A 20,682-nucleotide genomic window follows, 5' to 3' on the forward strand; every position below is an offset into this window, starting at 1 on the left:
TCACTTTAATACATTCACCAAACCAGAAATCGTTGTTTCTCGTTTACATTTTATCCTTCAGGCTTCTTTTCTGACACTGCCTTGCCTTGGTAGCCAAAGGCAGATTGTGTAGCCTTTATACATTAAAAAATCCTTATTAATGACAATATTTTTTATCAGGACTTTGAACTCACCTTGTAAATGTCTTTTCATTGAAATAAATGGTGCACATTGTTTGTTTTAAAGTAAAATGTGTTTCCCCTGACATTTATGAGAGAATAAATTAAATTTGCAATACTAAAGTGCATAAATCCTAACCTGAATCCAGCAAAGCAGATGGGGAGAGAAACCATGAAAGCTTTTCATTTACAATCTTAAAACACAGTGGAAGACCTGCCAGCAGAGAGTGTGCCACTTTTTACCGCATCCTCCCATGAATTTTTGATCCCTTGCTTGCCGCGCTGTGCCTCTCTGTTCTCTCATTAGAAGAGACAGCCAGTGTGGCCCCCATAGCTCTTTACAGTACATCCCAAATGCAATCATTAGCATTTTATTCATAGCTTCTGAAACTAATTCTATTTCAAACCCTATATCGTTAGCCTTGTGCACAAAGTCTCACAATATTATAATGAAGAGCATTAACACAAAGCTCTGCATTAACTTTTATGTGATCATGTGTAAGCACATTCTTCTAGAGCCATGTTTATTTAGGCCAAATTCAGTTTTTTTTCCTATCTTAATACATCCATTTTTTTCAACAGATGGCAATCGAGTGAGACAACTAGGGCTTACAAAACATAAAAGCTTTGATTCTGTAGTTTGGAAAACAAATGTAAAGAAAAGAACCTTTGAAACTGTCCGGTCAAAGAAAGAGTAACAGATGTTGCAGGTACTTATTACAGTGGAAAGAATGAAGTAATTACAATAGGGCAGGCATTCGGCTTAAGCCCCATTTACACTACCCTCCGAAAACTGATCTGTGCTGAGTTCAAACCGAGCTTGAATAAGTTAAGCGTGCCGAGCTTGGTTCCTCACAGCCATTTACACATCACCGTAACACCGTACCTCTCCTCATGTGACAATCTAGGGTACTACTGCTCTCTAGAGAGAAACAATCAAATCAACATGGCAATGTCCGTAACATTCAGGAAGTTTGGTTATAATTCTGATATTTCATTGTTTGCAGAGAGTCAGGCTAAGAAGGCAGCCTTTGGTGAATTTACTTGACAGAGTCAGCTTTTGAGAAGGAGATACGACAAACAATAGTCTAATCAGGGCTTACATATGCACGGAAAAAAACAGACTTTGGGGTTCATCACACTGCTAAGATTACTGATTGCTCAACACTGGAAATTGTATGGCAAGGTAGGGAAGCATGTATTTTTTACGAATGTCCGAAATTTTATGATTACGGAGCCTGACTGTAAGGAGATTACGTGGTCTGCTCATGCGCTCTTTGTTATCTGAGAAGTGAGCCAGAACTGAGCCACGCTGAGCCCTGCTGTTTAACTAGTACCAGTCTAACGAGGATAGGTTGTGTCTGGCACGGTCCGGTTCAGTTTTTTGCGCCATTTACACTCAACAGTTATCTCGGTTACCATGCTAAGACCGATCTCGGTACGATTTCAAAAACATAGCGTAAATGGGGCTTAGTTAAACTGATGGTAGCTGGTGAAAGTATCACACAACTTCCTTCTTTGGTTAAGAGTGTGCAGTTTATATTAACTGGAAATAAGGGATTAAAAGCATAGTTAGGATATTAATGTTACAGTCACAATTGTAGTTTATGACACCCAAATTGAACAAGTCAAAGACAGATGAATAATAGGAGTAGAGAATTTACTTCACACATGCATACACTCTCTAACCAGGGCTGGATCAGCAGTACTGAAATCATACAGAATGGGAAAGAAAATAATTGTGCTCAGACACTGGTGTGATTGTGATGTGGAAACCAGATAAGTAAAGTCAGGAAAATAACTGTAGCTTAGTGGAAGCCAAGACTAAGGAACAAATAAAATTGGACTAATGGCATTAAAGAATTATGGAGCAAATTAAAAAACAACACATGCTAAGAAAACACCTAAAAAAAGAATACAGTTAACTCAAATTCAAGCACCCAAGACACAGAACTTTGACCCACTTAAATGACAAACTCCATGTGATCATGACAGTTATGATAGAGCAGCATACCATATGCTTTACTTAATACTTTAATGAGAGACATTTTCCTCAAACTGTTAAAAAAAAAAATGCAAAGAACAGCCATGCTGTTAACCTTCCCTTGACTGGCCAATGAAAATTACTCAACTATGCACCTATTACTTATCCCAGAGGTTACCCAAGAAGTTAGAACCTCAAACCACTTAAAGGCTCACTGGCTTAAGTTTAGGTCGATGTTAATGATTCATTTGGTGTTCATGATGCCTGAGCAGTCAGATATGTCTCGGTTACAAAAGCTGTTTGTCAGGAGCTGTGACAAGCACCAGATCAATGAGAGATAATTTTCAAGACGATCGCTTTTGCTGTTGCTGCAAATGTTTTAGGAACATCTTGATGTGGCAGCCCTATAGAAAACATCTGTAACAGATCTCCAATCTGACTGGATGCACCGAGTGACCAGCTTTTTCATTATGAAAAATAAACTTTATTGTAAGCAGACCCTCAGTTATATCAAACTTTTTTGTGAACCTGAGAAGCTGGAAAAAACAGACAACAAAGGAAACAACTATGAAGTGCTGAAACATCCAGCTAAACACTGTTTTACTTAGCATAAGCTGCAGGCAGAGTGAGTGGAGGCGACAAGTGGAGGCGGAGAACTTAAGTCCGTTTTCTTTTTTGTCAGTGAAATATAAACACAGAAAAAAAAAAATCCATATGTTTCCACTGGCAAATGTTCCTCTCTCTTGTTTTCTTATCTCTCTCATCATCCTATCCCTGACATATACTGTAGGCACAAGTAAGAAATGTCATTAGCTGCATTTGAATGCCCCCAGGAGTTTCAGACTAAGTTGTAAATAAAAGTTGCAACTGTGTCTTGACTGATCTTGAGAAAGGAAAATCCAGAGTTTAGCATGTCCGAGACTGCAGCAAAAGGAAGACTGAAAATGTAGTCTGAGGACTGATCTTAGGAGGCAAAACAAAGTACTAGTGCTAAGCATGGCACCACTAATCAGTAGCTTAGAATGTTATAGTCAATCTGTTTAATTGCAACCTGCATACGTAAGAAACATTTTAAAACTTCCTTTGAAGTTTAATAAAGTTCCTTGATTGCTTATTCTTTACTCTTATACTCCAGTGGGAGTTATGCATTCTCCAGTATCAAGGCTGGGTTCGTAGCCCGAGGGGTGTCTGGGCAGTGAAGTTAACAGGTAAGATCCCACTGCCTTTTAAAGAGGTAATGATTAATTTACTGAGAGACAGCAAACTGCATACCTAATAATACCTTAATCAGACAGCTTTTACATAAGCTAGACACAATGGACTCAAATTAGGTGAGAATAGCGTAATCATTTGTTATAGTAGTGTACTTATAGGCTTTTTTTGCGATCTATCATGGGTGAGCTTGAATATTTGCTTATATATTTATTTATTTTTTATGTTATATTAAATTTGATGTTATTTTCTATATTTTAGTTATATTCTACATCAATGTGGAGAAAAAACGACAATCAACATAAATAGAATCTATTCTATAGAAGCTGCCAGTGCGTCTTAGATACTTCAGAAATGCACTGTTTGCACCAAGTGGAATCACTCTGATTTTCTAAAATTCCAGCAATCCGTTGTGATGGCTTTATGGCCCAGTGGGAGACAAGTACTTCTAACTCACTCAAAAATAGCATTAAAACAATACAATGGGTTAAATAATTCCAAACCGGTGAATGACTCAAAATTATGGCAGCATAGTGTTCAATGAAAAAATACCCAAGCAGAGAGCTCACAAGTACTGCTGAAATGTGACTGACTGAAGATATAAAAAGGCCATTACTGTATATAGTGTGGCTAAGTGCAGGTTGAATTAGAACAGTCATCAGTTGAAATGGGCAAATTCACACAATAAAAAAGCAAAATCCTGCACTTGAAATAACTCTCAGCACCACACCTTAATGATGCAATATCTATGTTATGCAAAGACCTTATCAAATAAGCAAATTGTATATATTTTCTGGCTGCACCATCAGAATAGTTTATAGTAACCTAACTTAGTTCACAGAAAGCATGCAAGCTTTTACCTTTAGAAGTTGTTATTTTTCTTTTAAAGGTGTAAGTCAAGTCTTTAAAGACATGCTCCCTCAACAGCTTTGACTTGATTACCATCAAGAACACTGCAGAAAGCCTCTTCTGACCCACTTTTGTTAATTATCGTTTTATTTGCTTTAAAAGCGAAAGTCCTCTCTCCCTTACAGTTGCTAAAGTTATAGTTAGCTCAGGCTGAGCATAGCTGGTAAAGGTGCGATGCTTCTAAGCTAATGCTGACTTGCTCAAAATGTCATTAATCTTATGGAGAGTAAATTTGTTCATGCCGGCACTTCTTACTCTTACCACTTTCTTTCTCTACTAAAATTTTGGTTGTTACTGATGTCCATTTTCTTCCATTACAATCATTGCACATTTTCCTACAGGTGTACTCACAGATTTAAAAGAAAACATATTTGTTAGCAGAAAGGGTCCCTCCCTGGGTCAGGGCCCATGGGCACATGCCCAGATGGCCCATATAGTAGGCCAAGCAGTTGAGTATGCAACAGTGAGTGTTAGGATGTCAAAAAGCACAACCTTGTACTTAGAAGAAGCTAGCACATGTACATTGCACACACAATGTGCTATAGTTCACTTTCCACACTCAGGGCCCATGTCAGTCAGAGTTTTGGAACCTGCTCTAGTGATTCTGTTGTATGTCATTTTCTTCAATTGGTAGAATTCCCTCAGCCTTACTCCTTCTCTGATAGTCCAGTTTGAGAGTTTTTCATTTGGACAGCTAAAGGCCAGAGGCCAGTGGAACAGAGCTCTCTAGTTTATTCTAAACAAACAGCCAAGAGAAACAGGAAAAAGTCTACAGAATACAGTCTGGGACAGCTGATTTATCACTTCAGACTTTGGCATTTTTTCCCCTCTAATGTTTGATGTAGAAAGTATGAGCCTGGGAAACAACAGGCGCTTAATATTTAATCTCTTTAAATGTATTTAGAGCTCAGATTACACAAAAACAAATACCAACTGATTTGCCTGGCAAACAAGTTATAAATCAATATCTAATTAATGAGGGGAGTATAAATCACTGCAGGCCATCATTTAAATCATTAGTGGTATTTACTCCAAGTAATTATGGCTAAATGCATGCAAACTGCCCCCAGCTGTTGATTTGCTGATACTGCAACTACATCTGCTTTACCATTTGTGGTCAAACGATTTAAACACAAATTATTTAATTCTTGCCTTTACTGAAAACATCTATTTACATGTCCTACTACCTAGAAAAAAATTGTCTCTTGAATTTCTAGTTACCCGATAATTGACAAAGATTTGTAGTAAAGATCTGTGATATGGTCAAATTTTTTTGTAACGTACTTTCATTTCTGATTTTTCTAAACTACACTCTAGTCCATTTAATCTCTTACATCATCTGCTGAATGCTAAATGATTTTACTACAGCCTCTTTTCCCTAAGCCATAGCAATCTGAAATTTGTAGCGTGAACTTTCTGCTGCTGTTATATTTGGGTATAGGTAGCTTTATATAGACATTTGCATACAGCTATAAGGGCACAGGGCAAGAGGACCCAGAAAAAGGATGAAATGAAAAACAGCAGAAAGAAGGAAGCGTGTAAAATAATACGTAAAGGCCTCAAACCAAGGGAATGTAGGACATACCTTTCACACTTAATTTAACTTTCATACTTCTCAAGACAGTAAGAAGCAACCATCCACATACAATAGGGTAGTTCCCTTTCACTTAAAACAAGTGTTTAAGCCAATATAGTGCATTTTGAAATGAGATATAAGTTTTCAATGCATACAAAGGATAATTGTGATGTATTTGTTTCATACTCTAAACATTTTATGGTTCTCTAGCTCCTGCATTTGCTCTTCAAGTGACATTCTATGTATATTCTGTCAAAGTTTTAATATGTGTTGTTTGTAAACTCAGAATGTGTTACAGTTTTGGGAGCTTCCAAACTTGTACTACAGTGTATTTGTGTAATGTGTGATAGTTCATAGATTTTGCATAATCTAGAGTACTACACTGTAAGACAGGATGTCATACAGTGCACTCTCAACGTAAGGTAAAGTACATTTGCATGAGTGACCTACTATACACTTTGAAAGGAGTAACAAATCCAAAAGCACTCTGAGACATCCACGGCCAGCAAGTCACCTGAACTAATGGAAATATTGCTCTGAGGCAAATAACAAGAGCAGATTTTGTCCTTCAGCCCACTCACATTCACATACAGTAACGATCCTCTGAGCAGCACGTCTGTAGGTTGTTTGCTCCCAAACACATGATTCATTCTCGACCATATCAGCCCCCATACGCTCAACCCTTGTACCCAGCTGCACAGATGTATAATGGCCTTTTATCGATTCTCCTGTCTTTCATCGTCTTTCTTCTCTTTTTTTTTCTTGCCCTGTGCTCAGCACTGCAATGAAAGGTGGTTAAGAAAAGATGCTGCATGAGGAGTGGGGGCATGCTTGTTTTTTAACCTGGCCATCAAGGGTGGCAACACGTGCATGTGTCAAAGATAATGTGCTTCCTTGTGCATGCAGATAAGTGGCTGGGTGTATGTGGTAGATGGGTTTGTTAATAAAGAAGCCATTTGAAGAGACAATTGTTTATCAGGGGATGTATGCAAATTGAATTCATGAATAAGACATACTTTTCACATATCTGCAACACCAGGTGAGAATTTTAAAGCCAGAGTGAGTAAGTAGGTGATACTTTTGGAAAATACATACCTGTTTTGTGCTTATTTTAGTAATAGAGCCTATAGAATGAAATGGACTGTTTAATGTAATCACTTGGATGAAGTTTGATTTAGATGTACAGTAGTGTATGGATCAGTGGTGACATAGCACTTACAACATATGTAGCTGGAGCTCATTAGGAGCTTTTTGGATGTTGCTTCAGCCCTAATGGCTCATTAGGTAATAGCAGAAACTTTCCTTCAAACACTGAGACCAAGAAGATGGAGTCTGTTGAGGATGATTATGTAAAGCACAGTAAAAAAAAAAGTATTGGATTTTCTTTTAAAATCTCTTCTGATTTTACTTGTCAGTCTTAAAGATAAACTAACTGATAGTCAAATATAGCCAAAGTGAATAAGAAACATTATTTATTGGTGGTAATTGTATTTATTCATTAATAGAAGAATGGGTCTGAACCAAAACCGTCCTTCTTTTAATTGAGCAAACCAAAGAATAAAATTACCCACTAAACTTATAATCGCTTTGGAACAAATAGCTTTCATAAAGTTTTTGCAATATATAGTATACTGTATGTAGGTCTTTTACATCACTAACAAAGACTTTTTCTTAATCCACTTTATTAAATGTTTACATTCAACACTGTAAAGTTCAAATAAATGAATGGGTTATGTTGATTAAAGTATTAAATCTCCTATTGGAGATTTTGTTTAAAAGGGAAGAAGTTATAAGCAGTCGCAAAACTTGTCATATTACTCCACAAAACAAAAAGAAGAATAGCTTACCTTTGATTGTAAATCTTTTCCAGGTCAATCTTAAATCACATTTATTTTACTTTAGAAAGAGTTTGATAACGAAAAACAACACTAGAAATGAATAAAGCAAAATCTGAAGACAAGTGCTTCTCTGCCTTTTAAAGAGTTAGGTCTCTTGACAGTCTTTCTTTGAGCTAATGATGTGCAGGATCCACTGTTATAGCAAATCTTCTGACAGCCAAAGAACTGGGAGCTCAAGGATTACCAGCCGTTGTCTTAATTGATCTCATTATCTTCTTCCTGCTCTTCTGTACGGCCTTTCACTTTCAAGTGTATCTGGTGATATCTCTTAAATGACTGCAATTTAGTTGAACGTAGCATTCTTATTCTATTTGTTATGTGTAGCTTTTTCCTCTTTATACTTGAGACATCACCGCAGAAGGTCTGCGAAGCATTCAAATTACCCCATCTGGATACATTTCTTCAAACTATCAATGTAAGGGAATCACTTTTTCTTCAAAGTTTTTGAGAATTTCTAAAATTTAAACATGATTTTATTATTTAGTTGATAATACATGTATATTTTAGTACCGTTTTAAGGTGACAATAAAAGACAAAAGTCACATTTCAAACAAAATAATGACATACTTATTAGATATTTCAAAGCACTGTATAAGAAGATGATGGCTTCTTTCTGAATTTGGTATGACTGCAACATTAGAAGACATTTGTGTGAGCAACGGCTGGTGAATCTCTTCAGCTGAGAGAGACACTGCTTTTAAAAAAAGTAAACATTGTGTCCAGAAATTGAGTCTCTTTGCTTTCATAGGATAAAACCGTTTCCCAGGTTACCCAACAATTGAGAGAGAGAATTTCATAAATATGCATTGGATACTGTATATAGCTTTATATAGATGCTAACAAGTTAAAAGTGGTAAATTCTGAGTTCACACACGCTGGTCAAGTTGCTTTGTCGCTTTGTTGCTCTAGATGCCCAGCGCTCTGGTTGTTTATCTGCTCTGTTACGTAGCTACAAGCTGGAGAGCATTTTATAGCAACATAAAAATCCATTCTCCCAGCTTTTTTTTAAACCTTTGGAGTTTAACCCCTTGATATTTATTTATTCTTTATATGCAGACTGCTCAGCAGAAACGATAACAGCTTGCATGTAGTGTCTGTGAACCCCAAAAAACTCCTGCATCAACTTTTCTGATTGGTTTGACACTCCGGCATCCAGCCGCAAAAGTTCAATTTGCTGAACTCCAGCATCAAACACTTGGATTCTCCATCACCAGATGCTCAGATGCGCCACTCCTGATGCTCAGACGTGCTACTGGACCTCCTGACGCTGTCCCCCGTAGGATTTTGCATGTAAATCAGATGCTTTGACTCCCAAAACGCGTTCTGATCTGAAGGCACCATAAACATTTTGAATCCTGTCCAACAAACTAGGCCAGTGCATAGGAATAAACTAATAAAACATGTTCATGTTTTTTCTTTCTTTACCACTCATTTCATGAAAATGTTTTAAATGTGTTAGTTCCTTTTTCTGGTTTATAAATAGATTCAGGCCAAGCATTTAGTGAACAGATGTTTTTAAATTAGTGAATAAAACAGCTGACCATACTGTTTTTCTTTTAGGTTGTGCTTGTGAGACTAGTACTGTAAGCAAGCTCTCCACAACATGCTGTTGCCATTTTTCACACTTCTTATTCTCAATCGATTGGTGGGAAGAAAAATAATCTTTACTTGGTGGCGAAGACCTTTAAGCGAGGAGTAAACACACCCTTTTTGCTTTATGCCATCTCTGTGAAAATAAACATTACCACTGACAACTACCTGCCATTTTCTCAGAGACTTGAGCATGTTTCAAAGGGGCTCTTCACATGAAGGGTCTCAGATAGTGACTATTGTCTATAATTGCAGAAGATGGGACCTTCAAATACGTAGCATTTAATGGATGTCTTTGAATTTAAGGGCAAAGTCCTGTGGCTAGAACTTCCAGCTTTTTCCACATTGTCTAGTCTGTGACTTTATATACTGGACAAAAACTTATCTTTTAGTCAAGTGCATCTTTTTCCTTAAACTTGAGTGCATTTTTTTTTTCTCCAGTTTTCAAAATCTTTAAACATTATATTGAAAGGTTTGGGGGGAAATGGCTGTGAAATGTGTTTTATTCTGACATTACATATATCGATTATACCAAAATAAGTAATTGAAAAAGCCATACTTACAATTTTGAATGTAGAATGTTGGCTGCAAAGTGAATTCTCGCAATATTTGTGAGTTTAAACAAATAAGAAGCCATTAAATGCTGCTACAGCTTAAATTGTTTGAGTCCAAACAAAAACGCACAGTATTATAATTTAAGACATGACATAAAGCAAGAGCTGACGAGCCCAAAGACAAATATAATAGACGCTGCTATCTCTGTTTTGTTACACATTATCAGACTGGCTTTCTAGGTTATTTTGAGTATTTACTGCATCTAAAAGTTGAAAAAGTATGTAAAACATATATTCTAATTTTAAAGTTTAATAACAGTGATAATAGAAGCTGCTTTAGTGAGCTGATGCTGGTGAAATTTTACAACAGAAAACCAGCTTGGCTAACACCATGTAACCTGCTGATAACGCTTATTTTATTAATGTTATCTTTAACAATAAATTGCTATTTAACTCACGATTCAAAGACTAAAGTGAAAGACTAAAGTAAACACCATCCAGTTTAGTGATAGATTTAAAAAAAAGATTTTAAGCTTCCTTTTTCACCTTTATTGAGCTATAGATTTTAAACATTATTCTGTTTATGGAGTAACTATTTGAGTCTTGAACATTAGCTGACTGATTATTTACATTTATACTTTTTACTTGCTAACTATAGTTTTTAAATAGTGTTGCCTTAGTTTATACAGTGTATCCAAAAAGCTGCATCTGTTTTACTTTGGCACTTTCTCTAGAAAATCTGAAAATAAGCTTTTAACCACAGAAATAACAATACCAGGATTATGTAACACTTTTCTATACTGTTTGTGTTTGTGTGAATGTTGTCAAACAGGGGACTAATTCTTATATAATAGGTTAACTTGAAGAGAAAAAGTATACATGTATTTAATGCAAGTTGACATGAAAGTGCGCTGAAATAAAAAAAAAAATCATGAGTTTTTTTTCTGCTTGTCACTTCTATTATTCTGTGGCTTGAATAGCCACCCTCTTAGGGTCTACACAGCCTGATTTATTTAGCTAAAACCGGCTTATGGAAACATGTCTAATGCGTAACAATGTTTCCTGTTGTGTTTCTCTCCAGGACACTGAAATCCTGAACACGGCTATCCTCAATGGGCGAACAGTTGCTGTTCCTGTTAAGGTGGTTACCGTGGGAACAGATGGAGCCGTTTCAGATGTTACAGAATCAGTGGAGTGCAAATCAACAGATGAACAGGTTATCAAGGTTAGTGGGTTGTAATGTTCCAGGTTTAACCATTACACTGTTAGTAGAGTTTCTTAAGGCTATCCTAAGAACACTTTTTTGGAATCATTAGAAAAGATTTGCCCAAGTTTTACCCAATTTGACAGATGTAGTATTTTAACTCATACACAATGATTGCGGAAAAAAAAAAAACACACACGGAAATAACATATTTCAAAAAGTGGTTCGTTGTTGTACTGCTGTTTTTTTGTAAAGGTGACAAGTTTTTAAATGACAGACGGAAAAGAACTGGCGTCCAAAACAGCAAAGACCTGATTGTAGCACCATCACTGTTTTTTGATTATATACAGAATTTGAACTGGAAGTTAGAAAACAGTATTGCATAATTACAGACTATACTGTAGACTATAATATTCTTGTCTTTTTTAACTTCAGCCCAGAAAGTTGAAAGAAAATGCAGCTTTAGCTTAACTTAAAAACGAATAATGAAAAAAAATGTATAATTCGTTCTTTATTATATATCACATTTTTCCGATGCTTTTATTGTTGAATGAGTTGTCTCAGCACATTGGTATCAGCTGACAGCAGCTTTTAATTAATTTGTCCAGTTTAAAGATGTTTTAAATAATATTTATATTTTCAAACAGCTTGCTTTACAAAACATGTTTTTTTTCTAGCATCCATATTCACTGACATGAAGCCACCATGTAAATTCAAATAACCTTAAATATAGAACTATACCTATGTGTTTGTTTCTGGCTTTCAATGCACTCAAAAGCACTATCTCCACAAGGACCAGTAGGCAAATAAGAGACTTAGCGTAACTTGAAAAAGTCTAATGTTATCTGACATCATAGTTAACTATTTTCCTTTACATCCACACACTTGTATAGGTAAATGTGACTACTGTGAATAGTTGCACATTTTAGTCTTTGCTTAGTCTGATGAATGAATGGTAATTAATGGCTAATCAAGCTCTAAAAGAGTCATATTTTTCAGCTTAATTTTTTAAAACATAGTTATAATTTTAGTACATCTTCAAAAACATTTGAAGAAGATATACATTCTAATGAGTTATTTTTACTTTGTATATTTACTAGTATAAGATTATGATTGTTCAAGTTGTATGTTATGTCAACGTCTAAGGTAATTAAAAAAAAAAATGCAGGTTGTAAAATACACTTAGCTGTGAACGTGTTTTAAAACTACTTTTTGTAGTGTGTGCTGGCATTTCTTGGGGGAACTTGCATAATTTTTTAGAACCCAATATGCCTTTTCACACTGTCACACATATAGCTTTATAACAGTAAACTGAGAAAAAAATATTGCTTCTAAAAATAGTTGCATAATTGCTGATTAAAAAAAATGTAAATATTTTGCATTTGATTTCATACATCTGAGTAGAAAAAGGGTCAAATAGAAGATTTTATTGGTTTTCCTGCAATCACCAACAGCTTTCAAATTATTCCTCTCAAGTACCAAACTTAAAATAAGTGAAACTAAGTAAAAGTTATTAAACAGAACATTAAAATATATCCTAATGAAAATTGTAAAGAACCTAAAAATACTTTTTCTCAGTAGCACTGTGAAAGATAACAACGTTGTCTGGCTTCTTAAAACAAAAATATGTACACGTAGCAATACATATGTAGTATAGATGATCAAAGAGAAGAGAAGCGACAGTGTTCATCTCTCACAGGGTTTCATTATCCGCTGAAACGGTACCACACATTGTGATGCTGACCTTGAGGGTCAGGGACTTGGTGCTCCAAGTGCTCATACATTTGTTTTTGGGAACATTAAGCAGCAGCCTATATTTAAAAAAAATATATTATCAAAGGATTCTAAAATTTACACACTTTTTATCCCTGAGACTAATATATTTTTCTTGACCAGAATGAATAATTTTTAGCTCACTCGTTAGATGTTTCTTTGCTCAACTTACTGGCATGTAATATAAGTCCTGTTTTATTCAGCCAAAAACAGGTCTGTGTATTATTAGTGGACTAAAGTACTTCGAAAAAGCATTGTACAGATATCTGAAATTTAAAAAAGATTAACAATAACTTAATTTGAGTCGATCCCTGAAATGTTTTCTGATTTTTTTCGTCTTTCTGAAACTACATGTCCTTGACTTACCCATTTAAGCTTTACAAATGTCCTTTTTCCTATTTTTGGAGGTACTTCTTTTAAAAGATACCAACTTATGAAAACATAAGCACATACACAAAAGAAGGTGGTTGAAGTTTACTAACATTTACACACATTTCAAAAGGACAGATGCTTACATATAGTTTGTTCTGCCTTTGAAAGTATTGTTCATTATCATTCTTCTTTCAATTCTATTTTTAGATAGATTTATTGTAATAATCCAACAGATTTTGTTTTATAAAGCGCATTGCTTCCATGGACGTTCTAAATGGTTTTAGATACAGTTTGCAATGTAACCCAAGGGAAGGTCAAGTCAGACATCGTTTTTATTTTCTTGTCATGTATTTTTTGGTTATACTAGACATAAAAGATATTTAATCCATTAACCATAACTGTTTGTAAATGATTCCTGAGGTAAATGAATTTTCTGCAGACGGCTAAAAAAATATTTAAGGACTTTTTTCTGGGATTAATAAAAAATAAACAGAGAAAAACAATAGAGAATTGGTTGTAATTACATAAAACTTTTCAGACCAAAGGTAGTATTAATGGTTCAAAATGACTAACTTCTAACCTAAAAACCTTTATAATTTAAAAACCTTACCTTTTGCTAAAACATACTTACAAAAACTGAGCTTAAGTCCTGTCATGCATTTAAGCCGGTAGCAATCAGTAAATGATGAAAAATATTTATTGGCAGCTAAATTGTATTTTGCATTAACCTATTGAACTTTTTTAATCCAGTGCGGAGACTTTTGTTGTGGAGGTTCTAGAATGACGGGCTGTCTTGCTGTATAAATGCTAATGAGAATGAAAGTAGAGAAGCGTGGCTTGAAATAACTATAGACATTAGAACAAACTATTCTGTGCAGTGTCTCAAACGCATAAATTAATCTACATTAAAGACCTGAGGCTCTTTGTATATAAAAATGTCTTACCTACATTCATTTAATTTGGCTTGCTCCTGTCAGACTTTCTGTCAGACAATTGAATACAGTATACCTTGGATTTATATAAGAAAGATAACCAAGCAATATATTGATATAATCTAATTTTAAGATCTAATAGTTTCATGTCAATTATGGAGCTACTAAATTTACACTACTCAGAAAAAATGACAGATAATTAAAGTCTACATTAGCTTATTTAAATGAAAATATAAAGAGAGGATTCAACACTTTTCGTCATAGTGACAGTATTAAAAAAATAATAATAATAATTGCTGCCCACATGTTAATAACATCACTTATGGGGCTTAGTTTTCCCAAAATCAGGAAAGACCTGGTTATAAACATCTAGATTATGCTGTTTACTTCTTTTCCTTGAGCCATCTTTTCTTTAATAAAACATTTTTATGAATTTTAAAATATTTCCTTAGCTTTCACTCTGAGTAAACTGTTCTAATTGCAGAAATGCTGTTAAAAAAAGTGTGAGATGTGAATAATAGGGAATTTGACTGAGGGTAAAAGTCGATGAGTGGGAGACAATGAGGAAAAATTTAATGAAAGTGAGGAGGAGGAGAAGCTGAGTGACACAGAGCTGTCAGTTTTGCTCTGCAGAGAGACAGGGTGATCTTGCACCATTTGAGAGCTAAAGCTGCCAACTCACATGCAAAGACGTGGAGACGAATGACAGCTTTCCTTTGACTTGTTTGTTAGAAAGAGACGATTGTCACCACTGAGGGCTTGTGCTGAAATTAACAGTCGCGCCAATCAAGTTTTTGAGGGTTTTGGAGTTTAAAATGAAAGCGATGAATTTACAAAAAAAAACAAAAAACATGTCGAACAATCCTTAAAGGAACATAATAAGAATGTTTTAGAAAACATTTTTTTAATATCAACATACTGCCAGTACTTCAGATGTCCTGAACATACAATTCTCTGTGTTGGAACTTCTTCTAAAAAACTTTGATAACTGATTGGACTTATGCTTCATCCAGCTGGCTATTATGCAGTTCAGAGAATTTTGTTCTCTAGTTGGATAAAACAGGTTGGTGTCTTTGCAGAGCTCCATCTGTCTAGTTGGACCAAAGTCCCTCTACTTCCCAATGTTAGGATGCTTTGCACATACACATATGCCTGATTTACAGATGCACCCAGATTCATTCTTAAAGTACTTCAGAAATTAATAATTGCTCAGTTACTCAATAAATATGCTTAAAATGACTCACTCCAGATTACAAGCAAATGTTGGTAACAGCCTTGGTAATGCACACATGCAAGAAATCTTTGTTTTCTATTTCTGGAGTCAATTAACAATATTGTTTGTTATGTGATTAGCATGCAAAGCATTTCTGATATTTTCTTTATTTATCCTTAAGTGAAATATATAACATCTACCAGTAACATATGCAGAACAAATCCCTGCACCATGTTCAATATAACTAATAACTTCCCCTCGAAAAGTAATGTTAAGTAGAATTTAAACAGCATCTGAACAACTAATTTTATTCTTCCATTATTTATTTGGACCGTGCCATAGTTCTGCAGGTAAATGGTTAAACCAGTTTAATTATCCAATTTCTTTTTGTACTTCAGTTTGCATGGGGACCACTGCAGTTGAGTGATCTTTCCACGAGTGTTATGCCCTATGTATGCATTACTCTCGAGAACATTGAGTTTAGAAATCTGTCTCTAACCAATACCAACAGTTTATTTTTTATTATTTTTTTTTTTTTTTTTACATTAAGGTTGCAGAGGACTTGAAAAAGTGTTCTGCTTTGAACAATAATGAGATGCCTTCTTTGGGATGCTTTAATATAGGTCATTATTTAGAACTCACTAGCTAATAGTGATTTTTACTGAGGGGAAGAACAGTCTGTCTGTTATTTTGGGCTTTTGTGGTCTTTTTTCTAAGATTATGTATTTAAAGCCCAATCAAGTTCCCCAGTCCATGTTTCCGTAATATCAAAGAGAGGAGTCTTTGTTCCGAAAAAGTGAATGGATGCTCTTCTAAATAAATTAGGGTTAAGTAAACCAACAAATAAAAAGTTGCTCTTATTTTTGTGAGATAAGTTTATGGCTTTGGTATCCCCCTTGGTTCTTACCTCACTTTACATAATGGTTATATTTTAATATTTTACTCCTGGTGTATGAAGCCCCAAAATGTTTTGGGCAAAAACGTATTCCCAGGTTTCTTGTCAAAGAAGCCTGTCATGATTGGTTTAAAGCTAAACCCACATGCAGAACACAAACGGAGGCTGAATAAAAGTTTAACAGAGTTTATTGAAAAAGGTTTTCACACAAAGACATGAACTGGTTCAGGTACTGGTCCGGGTTGGGTTCACTGATGTCTGCAGAGACGGACAGTTTGATTAGCCAGGCAGTCAGATGATTTATTGAGTCTTTAGATAATTCAGAGTCTACCTTGAAGAAGTCCAGGCCAGCAGCAGCGTCTAGCTTCTGACTTTGAATGGCAGACCTTGATCAGAGTTTCCAGCTCTTCTCTGAGAGCAGCAGGAGAAATCCAGATTGGAATCTTCAGGTTTGGCTCACCAGGGCTGGCAGGCAGGTTAAGCTCATCCAGAGCTTCAGACTTGAGACAGGTTTCCTGTGAGCAAAGACAGAGGCAGATTAGAATCGGGTTTCTCTCTTGAGATAACAAAGATTCTTTCAGGTAACAGAGGCTCAGGTTCGCTAACAAAACTAGGTCAACACTGCGGCGTTGAAGGAAGGTCTGGCAGCTGCTTATGTAGGGAAGGTCCCCTGATGAGCAGACGAGCTCCAGGTGTGCTGGAGGGCTGCAGCCCAGGAGACCCACGGCGCACTCTGTTGGAGAAAGGTGGTACATCCCCAGATCCCAACAAAGCCATGTAAACATAACAGGTTATTTGTCATTTAAATCTGAAAAACTCACACAAAGAGAAAGGAAAATTAGGAAAAATTTATTGATACAATTACTTTGTCTTTGGCGCTTGGACCTCAGCAGGAAGCATAGCACCTAATTTTGATAGATATGCATGAACAGGAGCAAAGACTAGGGCTGTTTCCCCCCAGGCCTGAAACTGGTGGTGGTGTGGAGATAGATGAAGTTGGTCAGTCTGTAGACTGCTGGTTAGCGAGACGTTATGCTGAGCTTTATGGGGAGATCCAGAGGACTGCGTGAGCTGATTCTAGAGGCTTACTCAGGGACCTGGAAGATGAAGTCCAGTTTGGATAACACAGGTTGAGAGAACCTGTCCATGATGAGCAAGCATGAAGCGACAGTGGAGAGGAAAAACTCCCCTTTGGGAAGAACCTCTGGCAGAACCAGGCTCAACATGGCGGTCTTCTGCCGGAGTGGTACTCAGAGACAGGGAACTCAGTAAGCGTCCGGGAGGAATGACACGGTAGTGAATCTTTAGCTGGGATGGTGGAGGACGGGCTGGAGGTGGGTTGAAACAGTGTCATCTGAATAAAGTCACTACGCATCCACCGCCTGCGCACAGGAGCAGACAGGTGCGTATCGGAGGCCTTTAAGATGAACTTTGGATGCTGCTTGGCTTTCGTGGAGATGTGGTTCGAAGCTGATTGGCTGTGTTGTAAGTGGATGTTTCTTCAGTTGAACTTCCGCCTGAGCTCCATTTCTGTTAGCCAATTTTACCAGAAAACAAAGGGAACCTTAATTTAGCTTTATGGTCTCAGCTCTAAATGTACTCCCCGAAAATCTGACACAGCATATGCAGATACTGTTGGCTTCTATAAATCAGGTCTTAAAAAAACATGTTCCCTTCTTCAGGTCCAAAAACTATATATTTAGAAGACTAATTAAGTGATTGTCTGATTATTGTTGATAGACTAAAGTAGACTTTGATTTATATTATTTTATTATTAATTGTTTAAAAAAATAAGTTAGTTTATTATTTTGTGTCTTTGCTTTTATGTCTTGTAACAGGTTTTGGACTGACTTGCATATAGATGGCTAACCTAAATTTGCTCTGTGTTATTGTGGGCTATTACATTTAAGGCATTCGCAAATTAATCTCTTTGATTTTGTTTCTATATGTTGATTACATAAAATCTAACCGCATTAAAAATATCTTAGAAAGTAACTTAGGAAAACATCAGTGTGACTAAGACCTATACTGTAAGTGTTTGAAAAAGTACATAAATTGATTTAGGTTTATTCAGAAAATAACCTAAATTTGAGGCCCTGTCAAGTTTTTTCTCCCACCAAGTCCAAAAATTAACATGCAAAAAGACATAGAAAGAAAGCATTTTTTATTCTCTTCCAAAGAATAAAAATAAACTTTATTAATATGCCCAAAATGGCAAAATATTTTAAATAGTATTCAAAAATATCTTGTTTAGAATATAGTATATTTTATTATATTATATTATATTTACTCTTACTAAACATATTTGTTTTTTTGTGGTATTTTCTCTGTCATCAGGTATCCGAGCGCTGTGATTATGTGTACGTCAATGGAAAAGAGACAAGAGGGAAGAAAAGGGTGATGCTCAACTTCACCTACAGTTTTTTGAGCGCACAGCTGGAGATGAGTGTATGGATCCCCCGCCTACCATTGTTGATAGATGTAGCTGACACTGAACTCAGTCAGATTAAGGGCTGGAGAATCCCCGTTAGTGTTGGCAGCAGGAGGTAAGACATTTTTTTTTCTTTTTTGGTGGCCACTGACCTCTCTGTTTTCTAAACACTGAAACACAAAAAAAGATAAGAAAAAGTTGTAAAGAATTGCCACACAAGAGACCTTATCTTACCTTTGTGCACATTCCCTTCTTGCACTAAAAAAGTCTAACCATTTTTTCAAAGGTACAACAGATCATATGATATAGCCATGCATTAAAATATGAGACTAAAGTAAAGTTGTTGCCAGCCAAGTGCTGTTTTTGTTTGAAGAAAATATTACACTTGGTCAAAATTGTTGGTACCCCTCGGTGGAAAAAAGAATAAAAAACACAATGCTCACTGAAAAAATAACTGAAAAAATAGCAATTCTAAATTGAAATTCTATGATAATAAGTAAAAGTTAGACGTTGATTTTTTAACCCCTTTAAAATATTTATCCCAATAGAAATAAAACAAATGAAACAGGCATGGACAAAACTGATGGCACCCCTTTAAAAACCTAAAAATTATGTTACTAAAGTGACATGTTAAATCAAGGGTCGTTCACTAATTAACATCAAAATCTTTAATCAGCCAGCTCTGGTTGTAACTGTGCTGTTTGGTGACATGGTGTGTACCACACTCAACATGGACCAGAGGAAGCAAAGGAAGAAGCTGTCTCAGGAAATTAGAATTAACATTATAGACTAGTATGTTAATGTTCCTTGAACATGGGTTGAACATCTTATTCATAAGATCCATGGCACTGTAGCCAACCTCCCTGAATGTAGCAGCAGGAGGAAAACTGAAGACAAACAAAGAGATAGATCAAAGAGCCCAGAAAAACTTCCAAAGCTATTAATCCAACCTAGACATCAGATTGCCCTATCTGTTGTTGTTTGAGCAAAACTGGACTTAATCGGAGGACACTATTTATACGTGTTGCTGTTCATGTGTTTACTGTTCATTAGTTGATTTAAGACAATTTGTGAATAATGTATTTCATATGGTGTTAATGTAAGTTAAAATGCATTTAAATTTACATTAACACCATATGAAATGCAATAACTTGTATATTTATTCACAAATTGTCTTAAATCAACTAATGAACAGTAAACACTTGAACAGCAACACGTGCAATGTGGACTATTTGGGGAACAATTATTTCTAAAAGCCAGACTAGGATTTGCCAAACTACATGTTGACAAGCCACAAAGTTTCTGAGAGCATCTTCTATGGACAGATGAGACAAAGGGAAAGTTTTGTCAGGCACATAGGCTCTATGTTCAGCGAGCATCAAAGATCTATGTTCACAGGCTCTGTTATGTACTGGGGCAGCTTTTTTTCATATGGCTCAGGGTGTCCTTAATCTATGCAGGGTAGAATTAAATCTCTAGACTGTCAAGGATACCCTAGAGAGAAAAGTGCTGCCCAGTGTCAGAAATGTTGCAGGTCATGGGTCCTGCAACAGGATAATGACCCAAATCATACATCTGAAAACACCCAAGAATGGCTAAGAGAAAAACATTGGACTTTCTGAAATGGCATTTTATGAGTCCTGACCTAAATCCTATTAAACATTTTTGCAAGGAGTTCAAACATGCCATCTGGTAAAGAGAGCTTTCAAATCTTAGACAAAAGGAGCAGTTTGTTTATGAGGAGTGGGCCAAATTATAGGAGTGGGACAGTTACAGGAATCATTTGTTTGCAGTGATTGCCTCAAAAGTTTGTACGAAAGTTAGCAAAGAAAAACTGTAATTCATATGCACTTGACTTGAAGACCATCAGTAGGTTTTTTAGTAAGTTTATGTTTTTATTATGGATAAAAACTTTATGTTCATACATTATAGTACGGAATAACACCAGTAAGTACATTTGAGAATCCTAAGTCTTTGATCA

At 35.8% G+C, this 20,682-nt stretch overlaps 1 protein-coding gene across 1 annotated transcript in view; it reads left to right on the plus strand.

Moving 5' to 3' along the window:
• Positions 1-20,682, plus strand: part of si:dkey-112m2.1 (transmembrane protein 132C) — a 249,902-nt gene that overhangs the window by 202,423 nt on the left and 26,797 nt on the right. The window contains exons 6-7 of the mRNA XM_038299355.1: positions 10,963-11,106; positions 18,608-18,816. Of these exons, the coding sequence (XP_038155283.1) occupies positions 10,963-11,106; positions 18,608-18,816 (353 nt within the window). The remainder of the gene's footprint in view (positions 1-10,962; positions 11,107-18,607; positions 18,817-20,682) is intronic.

Source organism: Cyprinodon tularosa, unplaced genomic scaffold (genome assembly GCF_016077235.1).
Source record: "Cyprinodon tularosa strain WSP-4 unplaced genomic scaffold, ASM1607723v1 ctg425, whole genome shotgun sequence".
Taxonomy (NCBI): Eukaryota; Metazoa; Chordata; class Actinopteri; order Cyprinodontiformes; family Cyprinodontidae; genus Cyprinodon; species Cyprinodon tularosa.